At 42.4% G+C, this 21,763-nt stretch overlaps 1 protein-coding gene across 3 annotated transcripts in view; it reads left to right on the top strand.

Moving 5' to 3' along the window:
• The window catches only part of ELMO3 (engulfment and cell motility 3), a 593,731-nt gene that overhangs the window by 280,178 nt on the left and 291,790 nt on the right, over positions 1 to 21,763 (top strand). For all 3 annotated transcript variants that reach the window (XM_069653870.1, XM_069653880.1, XM_069653889.1), the window contains 2 exons: positions 7,443 to 7,493; positions 9,560 to 9,729. In XM_069653870.1, the coding sequence (XP_069509971.1) occupies positions 7,443 to 7,493; positions 9,560 to 9,729 (221 nt within the window). The remainder of the gene's footprint in view (positions 1 to 7,442; positions 7,494 to 9,559; positions 9,730 to 21,763) is intronic.

The raw sequence follows: 21,763 nt of genomic DNA, 5'->3' as shown, positions 1-21,763 counted from the left end.
TATTGGAATACATGTAATGAGAATAGATGTGAACTACAGGAGTTTTTTGTCTATCTAAATGAAGAGATATGTATCTGGCTGTATTCATACCCACAAGGTTTTATTTTGCTTGCAGGGGATCTGAATGCGGATTGTTCACCTACAAAAGCTGAACAGTACCAGATATGTGCCTTTTCATCCAATCTGGATAGTAAAAAAACTAGAGGTTGTCAATGGTTGGATTTTGGAAAGAGTTGGGGCATGGAACCAGTCTACAATATCATGCCTACTTGGGCTGCTCGTGGGTCATGTTCCATACTAGATTATATATTTGTGACCACTCATGAGAAACTGTACTGTAAAAAGCTGGAAGCAATAGAAAATTGTAATAGTGATCATGCAATGCTAAAGCTGGAACTCCCTTGGAGTAAGGGTAATAATGAAACCATGTCCTTTCCTATTCAAATTGAAGCATTTAATGATGGCAAACATATAAAATGGAATCGTGGTAAAATGGAAAAGGTTAACTACATTTTTTCACAGGACTTTGCATATTCAAACTATGAGAAAAAGTTGATCTGCTACTCGGTCGATAATTTTGGTGATTATATTGAAGGTATCCTACATTGTAGCAAGGTGCTCAGAAGTGATAAGACAGAATCAATTAAAATGCACACACATACATTTGCTGAGACTGTAAAAAAGGAAAAGATCACTTTGAGAAAACATATCAGAAATATAAAGAGAAAAGATATGGGGGAATCAGAGAGGAGTCTAAAAATTAGGCAATGTAAACAAAAATATAAGAACTGGATCAAGAGTATCAAAGGCGGGCTGGCTCAAAAAGCTGGAGAGGCAATGTTAAAGACCATGCATGGGAATAATAATACCAGCTTTTGGTCTTTAATAGATAAAGACCACAGTAATCAACAGTGTTTACAACTGAACCCCATTGATGCTGGGGTATGGTCCAAGTACTTGGATTCTTTATGTAAGTCTCCGGAATATTGCTTGTGGTCTGAGGTTTTCATAGATGCTGTATGGCAATTGGACACATCCATTCTGAATATCAGAAGCCTAATTAAAAAAGCGAAGTCTACCTCCACCCCGGGTCCCAATCTATTATCTTTTGCCAACCTAAAAAACAATAGTGACCTGTGGTCTAAGATCCTACATTTTTTATTTGTGGACATTTGCCTTAAAAAAAGATCCCAAATAACTGGAAAGTGTCATATGTTTTGCTTCTATTTAAGAAAAGGTGATCGTCTGTGTCCCAAAAATTACCGCCCTATTTCACTTATGAATGTGGAGTCAAAAATCTTTGCTGGTATGCTACTTGAAAAACTGAAAATGTGGATTGATAACAACAATATCCTTGACTATAGGCAGATTGGTTTTCGTAAAGCCATAGGTACTGATGCTGGAGGTCTGCTGATGGTTGAGTTAATGAGTGCGGTCAAACAAAAAGCTATGAAGCGTTTATATATTGGACCTTAGTTCCGCATTTGATCTCGTTGACAGGCCCACTTTATGGAAAACCTTGTCAATGTTAGGCATAGATAAAGACCTGTTAGACATAATTATTCATCTTTATACAGAAACATCAATTAGAGTCAGACTAAACAACAAAGGAAACATGTCTGATATTATTCCCACTAAGAATGGGCTTAAACAGGGCTGCAGATTAGCTGCAACACTCTTTAATCTGTATGTGTCTAATGCAGGCAGGTCCTTGGATTCTAGTGGTCTAATTGGACCCAAAATTGGAGGCTCAATTGTTAGGTGGGTGTCATATGCTGATGATTTTTTATTAATGGACTGCACAAAAATCGGCTTGCAAAAGCTTATAAATGATTTTGGTTTGTTTATTGAAGAAAGAAAACTGAAAATTAACCCGAGCAAAACCATAATCTTTCACGTGGGCTGCAAAAGTCCAACTCCATTTTTCTCGTATTGGACCTGTAATGGTGCTAAAATCAAAAGCCAATCTGTTGTAATCTGGTTGGGGTATGTTTTTTCCAGTAACTCCAGTAAAGTAATAAAGACCAGACTGATACAAAAAGCAAAAGTAGCTCTCAACCAAATAAAAGGCATTGAAAGAACATATGGCAAATTTACTCTCGAACCTTGCATCTTGTTTTATAGGCTTAAGGTGTTGCCAAGATTGTCCTATGGGTGCGAATTTTTCTCTAAAAACACGTGGTCCTTTTTACGCCAACTGGAATCTATGATATGGCGAAAAGTTCTATACTATGTTCCAAATTGTATTCCTTTAGAGCTAATAAGTTACGAACTTGGTCTACGATCACTCAATAGTATCATGTTTAATAGAAAATTGGCTCTAGTAAGAAAATATTTGGTTGCTGAAAATGGCACAATTTATGCTCATCTGAAACATGCGTCAAATGGAAATTTTATGCTTAATCTAAAAGATGACTGTGAGAAGAAACTTCTTGATTTGGGTCTATCGGTAAATACACTTATCAAGTTTCCACACAAAGTGAAGGAGGTTGTTAATGCATTTGATTGGTTGGAGAACAATGTAGTTCTGCTAAACTCGAAGCTATACACTGAAAGTGTGTCATATTGAAAATTATGTCCGTACCCGGAAACATATCTGAAAAAATATCCTTCAAGAGAATTTCGAAACTATTACATGCGATTCAGATTTAACGTTTTAAGCACAAATGAGATTCTCTTTATTCGGGGGTTGAGCTCCTGTGGGACAGAAGTTTGTCAGTTCTGTAAATCAAAAGACGTAGGTGAATCCCTAAAACATTTACTACTGGAATGTCCAAATCTTCGTGAGAAGAGATTGGAAAGCTTTGCACATTTTGTCTATAATACAGCCGGGGTGGATAGAAATAAACTGTGGTGTGAAATGCTTCATGGTTCTTCTATCGCCTTGAAAATAAAAGACAACAAATTTTTGAAAAACATTTGTATGTTGACATAAACCTTTGGTGCCTAAATGGATGATGCAGAATGTGTTATAGTTTAAAAAGGTCAATGAGCTTGCAAGGTGGTTATATATTTTGGATTGGAGTAGGTTATTTCTGTATGTTGTATTTTAATGAAATTGAAATGTATAAATAATGTATTGTGAAATGTTTTTTCTTTAATGAAATCTGTTTTCTGTACATTGTGATATCTGTGTTTAATGAAATCTGTTGTTTTTGTATATATTTCTCTTTGTAAAGGTTTGAATAAACCAAAACAAATAAAAAAAAATAAAAAAAAAACATTCATATTGGAGGAACACTTGGAGTGACTTTATGAATAATGATGTTGGACTTGTAAACATTTAAAACTTAGATCAAGTCTATGGTGTGAGCGCAAGATATCCTCCTGAACTACAATCTTTTCTGTAATGTAAAATAGTATTCGGCTTCGGATAGGCACTCAACGTTTAGGCCTGTATGAGTCGTCCAGCTTTCAACTAATGACTGCCATCAACACAGTGGATCTTCTGGTACAGCTGTGTATCACTGGCATATTGAAGTATCTTCTTTTTAAGTATCTTGATGATGTGATTGACCCGGCATTCACCTAATGGCCATATATTGGTTGGAAATGACTGGTGATAAAATATTAAGGGACTCAGTGGGTTATGGGGTGCTGATGGGATCTGAGGGTGTCCTCCTGGATATGTTGGTGTATGTTAGCTAGGGAGGAGGTAACCCATTGCAGAACTCTGTACAAAATCATCCTTGCGTTTCCTACAGGACAGCAAGTAGGAATCTAAAAGGACATTCTAATGGCAACCCTTTAGGTCATTGTATGCTCTTTGTTCAAATAATAATGTTTGCATAGCAGCTCTTGCCATTTCAAAGAGCTGTGAATAGCAAGTTTTATGTTGATCTAATTTAATTGTAAAATGATGTATTGTCAAGTGGTCTTGCATATCACCATTCTGCCATGCTTGATGACTTCGCTGTGCGTGGCTCTGTAAGGAAAGAGGGAATGGTGATGTTAGTGGGATAGCAGGAGAGGAAGATGTGAAAACTGTTGTGATGATGAGTGCAGGTTAGAAGTCCTGAGACCAGAGTGCGGTTCTACTTCTATGGGATTGGCAGAGACACTTAGGTGTATGTTTTCCAAAGGGTATCCTGTTCATTCATCAACAGTAAATACTTTGTGGGAATTTCATTATGAACTAGATACTTCGAAATGACTTCGACAGAAAACGGGTATTTAAGGGCTAAGGGATAAAAAAGGGGGTGGGGAGGTTTTTGTGGTGGGGTAGTAATGAAGGGGAACGAGAGGGACTTGGGGGGGACTGGAAAATTCGAAGTAACATTTTGAAGTAATTACTTCATAGTAAATTGACACAAAGTAATTACTGTAGATGAAATTACATAGAACCGTGTAATTGTTGACTTTGCAAGGCCAAAGGCTGAGTACGCAGCACAGTATTAGTCAAATTTGAGACCTGCATTTTGGGAGACCACATCATTAATTCACTTAGCTACTGTAGTTGACCAGCTTTACATTGGAAGACACCAAAAGGCCTTGATTTGATTTGAAACATTTATATCGCGCACACAACGAACTAAATCGCATCCTGGCAAAGTTGGAATAAAAAACTTGGAACAAGGTCAGCAGTATGAAAAGGTGTAAATGCTGATAAGGGAGCATAGAGGCCAACAAATTTAACCGCATCTACTTGAACAGGAAGGGTTTTAAACCTGCTCTGAAGATTTGTAGGGAATTTGCCCTTCTTAGTTCAAGTGGGAGGCAATTCCATAGTCTTGGCCCAGCGACTGAAAAGCTACACTCTCCTTGAGAAACACAGTTGGTCCTAGGAATAATAAGTAGGTATTGGTCTTCCAACCTTAAGGCCCGAATCGGGCGATATTGCTTTAGTTTATTTATATTGGCACCAATCCTTTTAAACATTTGTACACCAAACATCTAATTTTAAATTTAATGCGGTCTTCCACCGCTAATCAGTGCAATGACCGGTGAAGGCCTGAGGTTGGCGTGTTCTTGGTGACGCCAAAAACCAATCTTACCCCAGCATTCTGGGCTTTTTGCAGACAATGGATCTGCTTAGCCGGGGCATTGGCCAGAAGTCTGTTGCCATAATCTAATGTAGAGTTAACCAAGGCTCCCACAACTATCGCACGGTCGGGATCAAGTACATAGTGCAGTGCATGGCAAAGGAGACGGATATTATAAAAAACTGACTGTATTTTTGCTGAGACATGGCCGCTACAGTCCAAGCCACTATGCCAAACACAGCCAAGGTTTCTAACCTTCAGTTAGAGGTCTGTTTCCAGTACTAATATATTTAGGCATACAATAGGCCGTTCTTAGGATTCCTATAAGAATTATTAGGAAAAAAACATACAGGTTTGGTAACCAGTATTTGCACATGGAGTCATTTCAAAGCTGCAGGCTAAAATATTTACGATAAATATTTTTAAAAGGTTATTTCGTTCAGTGATAACATTTTAACGTGATACATGAAGCTCATTTTTAGTATCAAGCAGCTACACACATTTACGGCCTGATTCATGGAAGTATTTTATAATGGCGCATTGCCATAGGAAAACGATCAGTGAATCAGGCCCTTACTGACACTGGACCACACCATTGCACCCTAGAAGTTATGATTTCACAGACAGAAAGATGTGCACTCAAAAATAATCAGAAAGATAAACTGGTATAAACTCCTTAGTTTTTAGCTGTTCTGGTTGATATCAGCAGTACCAAACTTTTAACTCTTGCAGGGAATCTAAGTTAAAAGAACAAAAATCTCTGTAAACGCTAATGGATGGAACATTGAAAATACATCTCTTTAAATAAGGATTCTCCGTCCTGACGTACGGGCTACTACCACTATGTGACTGGCTACTATACCTGTTATGATGACACATTCAATTTAGGACTTTGTGCGCGTGTTTATAAATACCTCATTCATTCATTCATTCATTCATTCATTCATTCATTCATCATGAGGTTTTGTTCTAAGATCTGGTTGTGTAGCTGGAGGATTATGTTTCTTTACAATTACGTTTTCAATGAAAGGTAGGTGCAAGATGGCGTGGAAAATAGCCCAGTTTTCCGGGTCTGTGGGCATCTTAAATAGTGGGAGTATTGTGCAAGTCTTGAGGTAGTGAAGAAAGATATCTTATGAGAGGAATGCATTGATGCTGTGTAGCAGCAGTCTTAGAAATTTCCTGGCAATGGCTTTGACAATGGAGGTAGAGATGTTGCTTTCAGAGAAACTAGCATTTGAAGGGCTGTGAGGATATCGGATATCGGATATCAATCAGGTCTTCCTCAAAATCATTTAGCAGTGTTTCGTGAGGGGATGAATGGGATCTCTGCAGTGATTCTGGAACTATCGGTGTACTGCACTGTAAAGTATTGGTTTTTATCTTAATGGAAACTTTAGGGGAGTATGTTGCTTATTGAGCACACTATATACAATTCCTCATCCTGTCAAGGTCATTTTGCCTTCCTAGGTCTTCAAGGTTGGAGGATACTGGCCGTTGTAATCCAAATGTTGGAATATGTCCATATTGCCTTTAGAAAGTGAAAAGTACCCCCACTGCTTGCTTCCTTTCCCCTCCTTGGTGTGTACAAAAGCCATGCATTTAGAACCCCACCACTTTTAAACGAGAATATGAGCATACCAGCATACTTGGAACATACCTAATATGCAACGTTAAGATTTAGTTGACTAATAATGAGGACATATACACATTAACAGTTTGTGGTGGAAATCATTCAAATATGAAAGATTATGGAAATTGGAAGTTGTTTCTACCAAGAAAGCTAAAAGCTAGTATCGGTTGAAAATGGCAGCAGCATTTTGGAGTGCAAACCATTAGTCACACCCTTGCAAGCAACCTTGAAGAAGCAAAGAAGATTTGATCATTTTGGCAGAAATACCTTTTAGGCTTTTGAAGAATAGATCGGTTTGCTATATCGGATGCAAACACCATGGGTCTTGAGAAACAGAGTTGTTTTATACAGAGGAAGTGAATGAACTTTCAAGTAGAGCATAACATGTAGCTGGGATGCAACTACAAGCCTGTAAAGGGTAGAAAGACTACAGCTAGTATCACTGATAATGTAATTCATCAAGCCCTCCAAAGTGACTGCATGTAACATGTGCGCATAAAAGAATAAACATACACATCATGAGAGGGGTATAGATTGCTGTCATGGGGAAAATAAAAAAATGAGAAAGATTCCTTGTGAGGTGTGCTGAACTCCATGTAAAGATGAAAATGAAGAGTTTACTGAGCACTCGCATTTTAAGCTCAAGAACCTCCTAAGAGCTGAATAGGTGCAGGCATACACTCTGTATAAGCATGTGTGTACCTAGATTACTGTGTCTATCCACCGTCCAGTTCATCACTAACTGGGAATTCGATGATCTGCAGATTCTTTACAATTGACAATCTTGTCCTCTTTTAACCTTATTGTAAATGATTTTTTCCCCCTAGAATCGTATGGAGATTAAGAACGGCAGCATTCTTCGACTGACCACTGCACCGGTGTGAAAAAAATCCCACACTCTTCCTAATTGTTCTGACCTGTCCACTGATGCTATATTCCTTCCCCTCTTTTGCTGCCTCTAGCTTTGTTTTCTCTTGTTCTTTCTCTCCCTTCCCACCTTTACATTTGAGGCCATTGCTTACATGCTTCTTCCACATCCAGAATTAGCATCCTGCTTTGTATCCATGGACAGGATACTAGATAAGTGTGCTCACAACCTTTGTTATGGTACAGTTGCTAACATACGGCATGACTGTTTCCAAACATAATGTGATCTGTTGTGTTCAAAGACCACAGATTGAGCTTCCATGATTAATTCTGCTGTAAAAACATGCCAGCCCATTCCCTCCACATCAAATTCCCTTCCCTTACGCCATTGAGCAGATTGCGAAGTTGTGAGGCTATCTGCCACACTGGCTCTGTCTTTTTCATCCTCAGTTAGTCCCTCACTTCCCTACTTTCTGGTTCCACTGCCAGCAGGTTTACTAGATCCGCCTGCTGTGTTTTCCGCATCCATTCTTCCTGTCCTGTGCTACTTTCTGCCTTGCTGGCACATTCTTGCCTTGCTGATTCCTTCCCTCTTTGCCTTGGTGTTTAGAACCCTCCCTTACGTGTTGCTTTCACACCTCCCTGCCACTCCAGTTGTGCCTATGTCTGCTTTGCTTGCGTACCATTCGCTTAGTGATTGATTCCAACCCTTCCTATCTTGCTGGTGCTATTTTGTCCTACCTTGATGGTTGCATGTTTTTCTCCCTCACTAGTGCCATCTCTTAATGGCACATGCCCATTCCATGTCTAGCTCACTGATCCGCCTCTTTCCTTTCTGTCTTCTGTGTTTCTGGCCCTTCCTGCTTTGTTCTTTCTACCCCTTTCTGCCTAATTGATTTTATATTTACTTTCTCACAAATTGTTTCCTATCCCCTGTTTCCTCCCACCCTTGCCTTTGTGTCCTGTAATGCTAGCTCTCATTTGTACTCCCAAGCTTTTTTCTCTCTAGGTCTTGCTTCCCTTTTCTCTAGCTCTAACCCAACTCAATTCCCATCACATTCAATCCCATATTTCGCTCAAGCTAGTTCTTGCTTTTCTTGTATTTATGTGTCTGTCCCTCTAAATCATACTCTGGCTTCCTCTTTTTTAATTTGCTTTCTCCGCCTCCCTCAAGCCAATTCTTGGTCACCCTCATTATGCCTAGAGACTGGTCTTTCTCTGAGTTGTGTTTCATTTTCCCTTCTAGCTAAGGCTTCCTCTCTCGTAGGCTTTAACTTTACCAGTCACTTGTTCTCTCCTTCCTCACCAGTATAGTGTCAAATGCTATTTGGCTCTGTCCCCAAATTACTGTAGTTACTGCATTACTCTCTGGTCTTGATGCCCTTTTCACCAGACTAAGTCTTCTGCTTCTCCTCACTCCAGCTCTAAGTATCTCATATGCCTTTTATTTGCTCTAGCATTTGCTTATTAAGGCTCCTGTGTTCACAATCACCCTTGATCCCACTTGTTCGTACACCCTCTCGATGCCTATCATGCGTTATTGCTTGTTTCTTCTGCACAGACCTGCTCTTTTGCTCACATTCTTTTGCTCACTAGATTTCTTTCTTACTGCACTGTATTGGTTCATAGATAACTTACTTCTGAATTTCCTTTTTGTGCAACTAATGCAATATATGATCACTGCCCTGCTTTCCTTTTTGTCTTAACTTTTGATCATCTTCGTGGGATTCTGTCTACCCCTTGGAATTTCTTATTTTGGTGCAATGTCTTCTTGCCTAGTACATTATTTTTTTACTAATTTTCTTTGGTAATCATCTAATTTGGTTTGATTTCTTCTTGCTCTGGTTATGTCATTTATCTGGTCTAATTTCTCCTTCTTTTAGATGTGTGATCACTCTGGCCTTCCTTTGCACTAGGTGTTTGAACCACTTTTGCTTTAGGTATGTGGTCCCTCTGGTCTAATGTGCTATTGTTGTAAATTTGTGATTTTTCTGTCATGATATCCTCTTGCTTCTCTGTTATCCCTCTGGTTGAGTTATGTGTATCCATTGATATTAATGTCATTTTTTCTTGGCAGGATCAAGAAGCCCTAAGGCTCCACAGTGGAGCTCAGAGCAATAACCAGGATGTGAAGTCGGACTCTCTCAAGAGGCTTGCCACCCTCGCCTCAGACATCACGTTCGCTCAGGAGTTCATTAGCCGGGGTGGACTCCAAATCCTTTTCCAGACGGTGGAAGAAGGAAATGAGTATGTTTACTTCTCCTCTGTTGTTTTGCCTTTCACACATAAAAGTTCTCACCCTTTCCAGATTATCTCCTACCACTAATGTACTATCTGGGCCTTTCAGGATTCCTTGAGTACTTGTTTTGGATTTCAGGGTTATCTTTTCGCTTCCCCTAAATATTCCTTTGTATTTCCATTGTGAAATCCTACCTGCTCCAGGATATTGCACTCAGCTTCTCCAATGCTTTCTTTTAGCTTCATTAAACATATGGCGAACAGGGAGTCTAAGAGTTTAGCCAAAACCCAATCAAGGTATCGTTGTAGAGCCGTCAAGGCTTAATATTAAACGTGACTGAGAGGGGTCTAGGGTCCCAATGAGTTCACACAGATTAAAACACAATAATTCAGCTTAGAGAGTATGTTTAAAAATCCAGTAATTTTTTAGGCCTTTAAGAACACACTAAGAAATGAAACTTACATGTGGTATTATCATACAAAACCATATATCACAAATATATTCATTCACCAGTAGGTACGCTTACAATGCATCAGTCAATAATTTAGGAGTGAGTGAGTGTGGTCTCAGACCTCAAAGGTAAGTAAGGAGGGAGTTAGGAGACAAAGGGCTGTTCACCTAATGTTATCCTATAGAAGATGGGGTGGGGGGTGCAGGAACAGTTGCGTTCACTTACCCCTCTGGCTCAGATCCAGGTCACATGATGGATCATCTGGGGGTGGCTGGGGGCACGTTCTTCCGTCCATTGTTCGGGTAAAGGGTACCCACGGGTTGCAGATTCGAGTGCTTCTTCCGGTCGGGTACAACTTCAAGATGCAACACCAGAGGATGAAGAAATGCAGACTTCCATGATGCAGACTCTTTCAGGACATTTCACGGGATAGAGGAAAGCAAGTACCAGCAGCAGTCACCCACTTTCAGGCGACAACGGGCGATCTTCCAGTCGGGGTCACAGGCGCAGCTCGAGAGCAGGTTCCCTTGATGACATTTCAGGAGAAGGTGACTTAAGGCACTAGCTGGCGACCACCAAAGTTCCCGACTTATACACGGAATGGCGACGTCTCTGCGAGGTAGCCCACGAGGGTCCTGGTCAGTCCAGGAACACTTCTGAAGGATATTGGGGTATGCAAACTTGAGTAGGCAGTGAGACTAGTTAGTCCCACTAGTCCAAGGGCTGAAGCACTGACATGGGTCTTCTGAGATCTTGCAGACGAGCAGGGCTTCACCAAGCCAGTGACGGGAGAGGAGGCTTACTTTACTTTATTGATTTATATTGCACACCACTGACTCGGAGGCTTAAGGGTGCCAAACACACACACACACACACACACATAACCGAAGGAAGAAAGCGAATGCCAAGTGAGGCCAAACAAAGCCGATATCAGCAGATATAGTCCAATGCATAGATGGAAATTAACATTCTAACTAAACAGGAATGTCTTTAGTTTTTTTGTAAAGACAAGTGTAGAAATGTCCTCTCTAAGACTCAAGGGAATTGTGTTCCATGCAACGGGGGCTGCAGCGATAAAAGCTCCCTTCTTGACCTGCAAAAGTCTGCAGGCAGGAGTTTTTAGTTGTACGGAGTTGTTTGATCTCAAGTTATGTATATTATCTTTTAATGCCAAATCTTCCTTCAAGTAAACTGGGGCTGTGCTTCTTAAACACTTGTGAGTAATCAGTATAAAGCGGTCCACTGCAGATGTCATCCTCGGGTTGTCAGCGGGCTGCTCTTCGTCATAGGATTCTTGGCTCCAACATAGATCTCAATAATTAAATAATGCCTGCAGGAGTCCTCCTCTTATCCAGATTCTCGACTGAAAGCAAGTCCAAGCACACCAATGAAAAGGATCTGCTACATTCAAACAGCAAGTAGTTGTCCAATCGGGGACAAGTACTGGTTTCACATCCACCCAGCAGCAGAATCTCTGGCACCAAGGAATGTGGAAAGGGACTAGACAGCCCCAGATCCCTCTCTTGGGCTTACACACACAAACACTCACTAGCCTGCGCAAACAGCAGCTTTTCCTGACAAGCGTGTGACCTTAAATAGGATTTTCTGACCCGTGAGCCCAGGAAGAAGGCCAGACTACAATATGGGCAAAGAATAAATGAGAAACCTTGTGGCACGGCTATCGTTAACTGCTAGCCACCTTTAGTATTGATTTGCGGTAAACACGAAAGTGCTCGAGTATAGTGAAGTAAAAAGGGTAAAGGTTTTACTGATGCCACCAGCTTGTCTTAGGCACATATAAAAATGTACCAAAACCCCAAAAGATAAGAAGTTATGAGGATACGAAATATCCCCATTGCACTGCACTGTAAGATATTTGCCAAAATACAAGACTACAAGGAGAATCAAAGTTTCTCAGTACTAACAGTCTGAATGAGTAGTCAATTCACATATAACAATGAGCAAAGTGCAATAGAAGTTAATCTGAAGGCTTTACTTGCCTTCAAAGGGTCAGGGTGGCTACAAAAACCAGCAAAAAGAAGGGTGTGCCATTAAAATCAACGGAGGCAAAGGTGCATCAGAGATAACCTTCCTTATACAGATCACTAAAGCCTGCCACGCAAGGCTTTACTGCCTAATTCTGTTCATTGGAAGGGTGCCCCATAATGTCTTATTTCTCATCCCACTTTAAGGCAGCACCTTGCTTCTCTCCGAACACCGCACAGAGGCCCCTTCATGTCTCCCTGTTAAGCACCAACTTGCTAAATGATTGCTCTCCCCATCTAAGGAATTAACGCGTTTCTATGTGGCTCAGTGTTCCAGCTCTTCATCTTTTCCCACTTTCTGTACACATGGCAGCATTCATTGGCTAACGATTTCTCCCATTAGCACCCATTTAAATGAAATTTTGGATTTTTGCAAAAATGACACCTGAAGCACACACTTTTCCTCACCCTATTGTAGAGTTGTTTCACTCAACCCTGCCCAGCTCCATGTTTTCCATTTAGAGTTATTTGTTTGATTTACCACTTGTATTTTTGTAGCCTGGTCTTAGCCCTTAGATGCAAAAGCACACAGTAGCAAGGAATGAGGGGCACTCAGTCCATCTGGTTGAGGCTCCCTGCAGAGGTCGGGTGACCTACAAGAAGCATCCATGATTTATCTACGGGGTGCTCAGGTTACACCTTACCGCAAACTGCCATCTTTGAAAGGTCTTTCCACCTCAAGCAACAACTCCTGCTCCCAGTTAGCACTGCTCCCAGCTTTCCCATGGACTTGCCTCCATTTTTTTATTTTTTATTGGTCATTTGTAAAGTGCCTATACACATAAACAGTGTTTAAAAACACTTCAAGGCAGGGGAAGGAACAAGGGGTAAATACAATAAAACATTCTTACTGGGCCTTGAGTCATTCGCAATGGGCAAGTGCTATAAGAGTGAAAAATGGCACGGACAAAGAACACAAAAGAATATTTTTCAAAAACATAGAACAAACTGTCGTACTAGGCCTAACGGCATTTCAGAGAGTGCAAGTGCTGTGACATAAATAAAGGGGAGGAAGGGAAGGAGGGATGACCAAGATAGCGCGATAGAGAAGCAGAAAAAAGAGGCACACATATGCAGTACAAAATGGAATGTGCAGAGATGAAAAAGGCAAAGCGATTCGAAATTGCCCAAACAGCACACAAATGCAAAGCAAAAGGGGGTGGGGGTGTACAGTTGTTAAACACGCCTAGATTCGAAATTGCCCAAACACACAAATGCAATGCAAAATGGGGGTGGTGGGGTGTACAATTGTTAAACACACCTAGATTGGAAATTGCCCGAACAACACACAAATGATTGAAAAATGGGGTGGGGGTGTACAGTTGAAGTCGATGTAGAACAAAATACTCCTAGGATAGAGTATACCAAGGAGCACACGATGCAGTGCAAAGTGGAGGGTGCAGAGATGTGAACACACCAGAGTTCAAATATCCAAGGGAGCACACAACGCAGAAGCAGAGAAATTATTAGAAGTCCCCCGGCCTTCCAGGCCCCGACAGGCCAGACAGGGAAGGGCCTGACATGGCACTTAGATGAGGCCCTTTGAGGGGGCCGGCGATACATGCCGTCTCTGTTGTCCCCTTCCATGAAAAGCAAAAGGCCAGCCAATCAGGGCCAGGTCCTAGGAAGGCAGCCTGGATCAGCTGTTACACCTGCCTCAGTGTAAATGGCAGCCATGATGGAATGGGGGGCACTGGTCTCTGATCACGTGACCCGGGTCCCAGAGGTCCCAAAGGCGGCGGTCATCTTAAGGTGACTTTGCCCTGTGACATAGTTTAGAAGCTTCAAATGGGTGTCCAGCCCATGTGCATATTTAGTTAAGGGCGTTAAAGTAAAGTGAAATCTCCCAGCCTTCTTCCCTCAGCCTCTAACCTATGAGCCTTTGCTTTGCTGTGTCCTGCTACTTCTCTGCAAGTACCCATTATTGCTTCTTCGCAGCCTCACCATGCAATTCTAATGCTATCCCTTTCCCTTCTACTTCTCTCTTCACTCTCCTCCGCTCAGGGCCATCTCGACTCTCTTCCCATCCCTATCATCTCTTCCCCCCGATGCCCCCTCTTCTCACTACAGTACTCACTTTATACACAAAACATACTCCAACCCCAGCGTTCGTTACACTTCCTCTATGGGCATATAACCCCAGTGCCTCTCTATTTCTCAGACTAAATGTTGCTATGCTTCTACATCGTGCTTTCTTTCTATTGCTCCTTGAAATGCCTGTAATAAAACGTCCTTCACCTCTGACATCTTCCTTTCTCATTCACTTGACTCAATTATCCTTTGCCGAAACCTGGATCTCTCCCTCTGATTCTGCAACCCTTGCTGCCCTTCATGACCCTGCCTACACCTTCATCCCTCCTCACTCGCAGGGGTGGTGGTGTAGGACTGTTTTCATCTTCCAAACGTCCTATCTCCTGCTAATTCTCCCTCTTCCGAATATACTATCTCCACAATCACTGCCCCCTACGGCATGCATATTATCTCTCTTTATTGGCCACCTGTTCCAGTAGGTCTTGTTTGTTTGTTTGTTTGTTTATTTTATTTGTATGGCGCTCCAAACCCAGAGGTAGAAGGGCGCTTAAGAGTTTGGTTACAGAGTTGAGAAGTATCTGTGTGATGCATACTTCGTACAGGTTTATAATATATACATATATATACAGAGGTCAATAAACAGAACATATGCAGTACGTACAATATACAATTTTCAGAATAAATACAGTGTCTAAACCAGTATCCGCACGGGTCTAGAGTTAGTGGTGTTATTCTTTGTTTAGCAGCCAGCTGATGACCTGCTTCCTAAAGATCTGGAAGGATTCAACAGTTTTGATGTTAAGCGGTAGGGGGTTCCAGAGTTGGGGGGCAAGCACTGTGAAGCTTACCCCTCCAGCTCTTTTTAGGTGGAACCTGGGCACTAGTAGGCAAAGAGTGTTGGAGGATCTGGTGAATCTGGTGGCAGGTTTCAGGGTGAGTTTATTAGCTAGATAAGGTGGTGCTAGGTGATTGAGGGCTTTGTACGTGAGGCAGATGATTTTTAGATCAATTTTTTGGCGTATGGATAGCCATTTGCAGGCTTTCCTAGTGGCAGAGATATGCTCTTGTCTGGGAATGTTGAGGGCTGCGCGCAAGGCGTTATTTTGTATTACCTGCAATTTGTTGAGTACGGATTGATTAGCACCTAGGTACAGGCTGTTACAGTAATCCAGTTTGGATTGTATTAGGGCCCTGGCAAAGGTGGGGCAGCTGTTGGGTGATAGGAAGGGTCTGCTGGCCCTAATGAGCTTGCCGGTATAGGCAGCGGCTGAGGCGGTCATATTGGTGTGTTAGCTAAGGTTGGTGCTGGCATCTAGATAGAAGCCAAGGGTTTTTACGCTTTTGGCTATGGGAATGGAATGACCATCGATGGTGATGTTATTATAGCTAGGGTCAAGTTTAGTTAGAGTGTTGGGGGAACCGACAATTAGGTGCTCTGTCTTCTCATCATTCAGGCAGAGACCATGGGAGGCCATCCATGCCTGAATGATGGAGAATATTTTGTTGATCCGGGCGGAGTCTTCTTGGTAATTACCAGAGATAGTGAGGAGTATCTGGGTGTCATCTGCGTAGTTTGTGTAGGTGACACCCAGATGGTCCAGTTGGTCAAATAGAGGCTTTGTAAATATGTTGTACAAAGTGGGGGAGACACAAGAACCTTGTGGGACCCCGCATGTGATGGGGATGGGGTCTGCTGCAGCTGTAGTGGAAAAGACTCGTATGGTTCTGTTTTCCAGGAAGGATTGTATCCATGTGATGGCAGAGGAGGAGAAGTGGGCTGCGGTGGCAAGGTGATTACAGAGGACCTCATGGCTGACCAGGTCAAAGGCCGCTAAGAGGTCTAGGAGGAGTAGGATTGCGGCATTGGTCAATTCTATGACCACCTCGCCCAACTAATTGACACTCTCTGTATCACCACCTCATTGTCATTAGTGACTTTAACCTCACCTCTGTCTCTCTGCTGCTCTATCCACTGACTCTAACTCTCTTCTACTTAACCACTCACTCTCTTCTGTCCACTCTATCCCCACCCATTCAAATGGAAACTCCCTCAACCTTATTCTCATCTCTCAACTCTCTGCCTCTAATATCTCCACCACTCCATCTCCCCCGATCACTCCCCCAATCGTCTTTGCCTCAATATCCACTCTTGCATCGTCCTCACTCTCTGCATCTAATACTAATGTTACTAAGTGCACGTTTGCCGCCTCCAAACTCCCTGACTACCTCTCTGATCCACACCACTCTCTCTCCTCCTATGCTGAACTCCCCTTTCCATCCACTGAAGTTCACTAACTTTAACACTGCTCTCTATGCTCCCTTCTCCTCGCTGCCCTCTTTTCACATTTACTCCTAAATCCTCCACTCCACGGCATTGGATTACACTTATCATCCCCACCCTGAAAACAACAATGCTGAAAAAGCTACACACTTGGCAAAGGTCAAGACATTTCTCACATCTCCAACGCTTGCTCACTACTCTTTAAAACTGCTCCTCTGCTCTTGATTCTACCAAATGTGACTTCTATCTCCCTCTCATTTCATCTCAATCCTCCCTACCCAGTCACCTCCAAAAATCCCTCAACTCAATTCTCTCACCTCCTAAAACCTCCATCTCCTCCACTCTTGCGCAAATGATCATGCCATCTACTGTGCTTCTAACATTTCTACCATTTGCAGTACCCTTGCTGCTTACCTTCTATCCCCTCCTCCTGCTCAGTACTCCACCACCCCTCCTCTCCTGCTACTATGTCTTTGTTTACCCCTACCAACCCTGATGAGATTCTTGCTTTACTCCTCATGGCTAACCCTTCCTGTACCCCCACTAACCCACTGTCCCTGCACATTGTGAGGCACATAGCACTGAGGGTTTGTGAGGGTTCAGAAATGCGAGATGGACAACTTGGTAAAGGTTTTTCACAAGAAGCCATTTTATTAACTTAAAAAGGTGTGTTAAACGCCTGACTTTCCCCAACCTAACGTGTGTTTCCCTGCCTATGAAACTAACACAAAAAGATATCTGTCCCTCACAGTTATACAAACAACAAAAGCATTTCAGGTATTTTTATATGGCTGTTCATATTCAATCAAACAAAGTTCAACACTCTTCAACATAAAGTTCTCACAGGTTTTCTTTTGTCAAGCCAAAAGTCTATGGGTTACCCGGTGCCACCTGAGGGTTGCCGCCGACCCAGAAACACTGAATGCGCCACCTGACTTCCCGGTGCCACCGGGACATTACAAGTCCCAGTGGTGCAGGAAGTCAGGCGACGGAAGCACCAGCAACGTTGCAGGCAGACTCGTAGTGTGGCAGTCCAGAAACAAGGGTGCCAACAAGCTTACCAGCATCCTTGTTTCCGGACCGCCGCACTCGGAATGAGGCCCTTTGTCTTCATTATTCCAATGAAGATTGTAATGTGGTTTTTATTTTCTTAAAAACGACAACTACTATATACTTCTTTATACACAACAATGTTTTCGTCAGAATGGTTTTACCACAGTTCATCAAACACATTAGTGCTTTACCACTTTCTTTCCACCATAACCTTTCACCACAATGCTGTACTTCAATGTCTTCTTCCTAGTTCACTAAACTGCAAGGACTACCTCTAACAATCCCTTTGGTGAAGTACTCTTCTGCCAGGATGAATATCCTAACACTACTACAAGTACCTTGTGGTGCAGGGTTTACTTCAAACGTCAATAAAGTCTTTGACTTTAAATAGCTTCAATAACAATACAATTCACAACTGCTTCCATAAGGATAAAACTCCCATTGATGCTGTTTGTTCCACTGATTGATTAAGCCATATACAATGCAGGTTGTGCTCCTCTCCCCCTCGACACTCTTCGCAAGGAGAGTGTCACCACCTTCCTGCCACCTTTTGTGTTTCCACTATCACACCAGATAATGGCTGGTAATAACTTTCATTCAAGTTTCTCTCTTCAGGGAAGCTGTTTTCCCTTTTATTTCCATTTTTATTTCCAAAGGCGTTTCTTTGGCTTGGGCAATGCTGGTTTTTATCTAATTCAAATATTGCCCCCTCTTTACTTTGCCATTGATGGTTGCACTTTGGATTCAATATTGTTCCCCTTTCCTTGGGCAAGAGTAGTTACAGCCTTTTTGAAATATTGTTCTTCCTTTACTTGGGTAGTGATAGTTATTAACCTTCTCTTCTCATTTCCTCTGCAAAAAGGTTTTGGGTCAAAAATATTAGCGGTTTATAACAGAGTGCCTCGGGGTCACCTTTCAAAGGGCAACTCAATGGTCTTTCCCTGTGCGTCCGTGTATCCTGCTGCTGCTTCTTCTGTGTTCGTCTGTTCGTCAAATCTGCAGCCTTTGATGGCTCCGGCCACAGTCCTGTGTCTCACGCCTCTCCATACATGCCAACCCTCCCGATTTGGGTGGGAGACTCCTGATTTTTTCATCAGAAATGTTGCTCTTTTTTACTTTCTCCCTCCTAAAATATTTGTAACCTCAATTCAAGACAATGGGAAAATTCCCTTCTCCCGATTTCTGTCACAAAATCTCCCTCCCAGCTGTGGCAAAATGTTGGCATGTATGCCTCTCTGAACAGAAGCCCACGTTGCTCATTTCGCTTCCTGGTGCTCACCAGCCACCAGAGCCAGGCACATGAAGCAGAAAGAGCTTCTTTCCCACGGGGTAACCTGCCACAGCACGGCTTCCTGCTGCGCGACCTGTGCAACTCAGGCTTCTCCTTCTCATGGCCCTACCAGCACCATCAACCGTCACTAACACGACAATGGTCCCGGCTGCATACACAGCAGTGGATAATGTTTCCTTCTACTACTACTGCTACTGCTTTTCACCTGCACCTGAGGGGTATTTAAATACTCAAAATACCCGCTCAGGTGTAGGTTGTCAGGAACACTAGACTGCATATTGCAGTTCTGTGCCTCTGAGCTCCTCTTCCTCATCCCAGTACCTATGGCCTTATGGGACTAGAAGTTCCCAGCTTTCTCATTCTCCTTTTTTTCAAAAATGTTTATTTTTATTTTTATACAGATTATTACAAAGCTTTAAAAAGATAAAACATAATACATACCTTTGGATAAGGGTCTTAAAGAAATTAAAGGTTGTTTCTTGACTTCACATATTAAATCAAAGGTAAGATCTCATTTCTCAAAAGGGAGGGTATTGATGTTCTTGCTCTTATACGGATCACAATATCTTCCATTCCCAAAGGTACCCAAAATGTTGATAATGAAAGTCTGACTCTGACAACAAGCCATTAGATATCCTGACATCAAGGATATCTCATCCTCCGAAGAAGATGAATACCGCGTATCTCCAAGCGGAGCCCTCCTATTCCTTGGGGGCCTTCTCCTCTCAGGTGCTCCACCCGGCTAATACCAACCCTGGGTTAGGATCAGGTAGCAGTTGCCTTCTCATGGCCACCTGGGAGGAAACGTTAGGCAGAGATTCTGTCTGGACTCTGCCGGAATCATCACAGATTTGCTCCACATTTTACTTAGCTCTTCAACTAGTCTCATGATAATGCTACTTTTCCCTCATCCTATAAATCAGCTACTGTCATCCCTCTCCTTAAGAAGCCTGTTCTCAATTCCAACTGTCTTGCCAAAGTTTGTCCCATCTCTCTTCTGCCACGATATTCCAAAATCCTAGAGTGAGTAGTATTAAATCGAGTCACTGAGTTTCTTGATACTCACAACCTCTTGGACCCTCTTCAATCTGGCTTCCGACCTCTGCATTCTACCGAGACAGCTCTCATCAATGTCAGCAACTTAATATCTTCCACACATTATGTGAACCGTTCATCTAGTCTTATTCTTCTCAACCTTTTTGCTGCGTTCAATCGACCATTCTGACCTTCTCACTACGTTATCTCTCCTTAGCATCAAAGATAAGGCCCTTGCTTGGTTTGCTTCATACCTTGCCCCTAGACACTTTCTGGTGTCTTGGAACAGCTTTAGGTCCCCAATGATCCCCTTACTGTTGGTGTTCCCCAAGGGTCTGTCCTTGGTCCACTTACCTTCAGTCTCTATACTTCAGCTCTTGGCACCCTGATCTCCTCTTAAGGCTTCTCTTATCAACTCCTTGCCGACGACACTCAGATCTTCCCCATTTCCCTCCATATCTAACGAGCTGTTGTCAAAAATGTCAAACTGTTTGCCTGCCATCAAATATAGGATGGAGTCTCAATCGCTCATACTCAACTCTACTAAGACTTAAGTGCTCTACTTCCCATCCAAATAGATTATCTCTCCCCCCGTCTTCTTCTTTTCTCTCCCAACTATTTTTTATAGTCTGCTTCTGCTCGTAATCTTGGTGTCATCTTCGACCCATCTCACAACTTCTCCCTCTTTATCCCCAAATCTGCCACTGCAGCCAGATGCAACCTCCTCAATATCAGAACAATCGGTCATCTTCTTCCTTTCAGTACTGCTAAACAGCTAATCTCCTCCTTAGTCCTTTCTAGATCTGACTACTCTGCCAGTCTCCCATATGGCCTTCTCAACCATGCTTTTTCACCTCTGCACAAAGCACTCAACTTCACGGTCTGCACACTTTTGAACATTTCGCGCTTTACCTCTTCCTCCTCTGCCCATCGCCAGATTGGCTAGCTATACATGAAACAAAGAGCTAAGTATGCACCTCAGGAAAAAAAGGGAGATTACTGGCTACCTTGCAAATTGAATTTTGTGGAAAAAAAGGGTTCTCCACTCTTGGTGCGTTATTTGAAAGGTATAGGTTTATTTCACCATAAGTGTGGACTCTTAGTCCTGGTAGTGGTCAGCTGACACATGTTTCAACCTCATGGATCTTTATCAAGGCAAGGGTTGAATAGGTCTGGCACTGGATGGGGTCCTGGGTTGATCTGTAAAGATCCTGTGTGGATTGTTCTATAACCTAGGGCCCAGTATTTCTATCTTGTAAGTATGCACCTCTTCTCATCTTTAAAACTATCCATGGACTTATCCTGTCTTACCCATCTGCTCATCTCACGCCGTACTTTAGCTCTCGCTCGTTACGATCATCCTCAGCTCACCTCCTTGCCACTATTCGAGCCCCCTGATCTTCCTCTCGTTTTGCTCTTTCCCTCTCCTCCCTCCCCTGCTCTGGAATGCTCTTACTCTCCCTCTCGATACTACTTCAACTCTACCACTATTTAAATCCAACCTCACAGCCTTCCTCCTTTCTGAAGAACCTGTTTCCTAGCACTCGATGTTACTCTATCACCCTGCTTATCTCTCTAACCTCACAGAAAACTCTACAGCACTTTTAGGTCACCCATCCATGCTTAATTTAGCACTTCCTCCACCATCCTGTTCCTATGTTGTTCTGTTCTGTCCTCGATCCCGGTTTATGTTTCCACCTTCCTCTGCAACATCTGGTCTTCAAGTCACATTCTCTCACCCCATTGTCAAGGACTCATGTCCTCCACTATGTTATCAATGTTACATTTTATACACGTCTTTGTACCAAAAATGCATTCCTTTCCTGTGATTTCGATAAATAAATTTGAAAAAATA

The sequence above is a fragment of the Ambystoma mexicanum genome, chromosome 1p (genome assembly GCF_040938575.1).
Source record: "Ambystoma mexicanum isolate Mex_15411 chromosome 1p, UKY_AmexF1_1, whole genome shotgun sequence".
Classification (NCBI taxonomy): domain Eukaryota; kingdom Metazoa; phylum Chordata; class Amphibia; order Caudata; family Ambystomatidae; genus Ambystoma; species Ambystoma mexicanum.
Note: the sequence above shows the minus strand (reverse complement) of the source record. Positions and strands in the feature narration are given on the sequence as shown.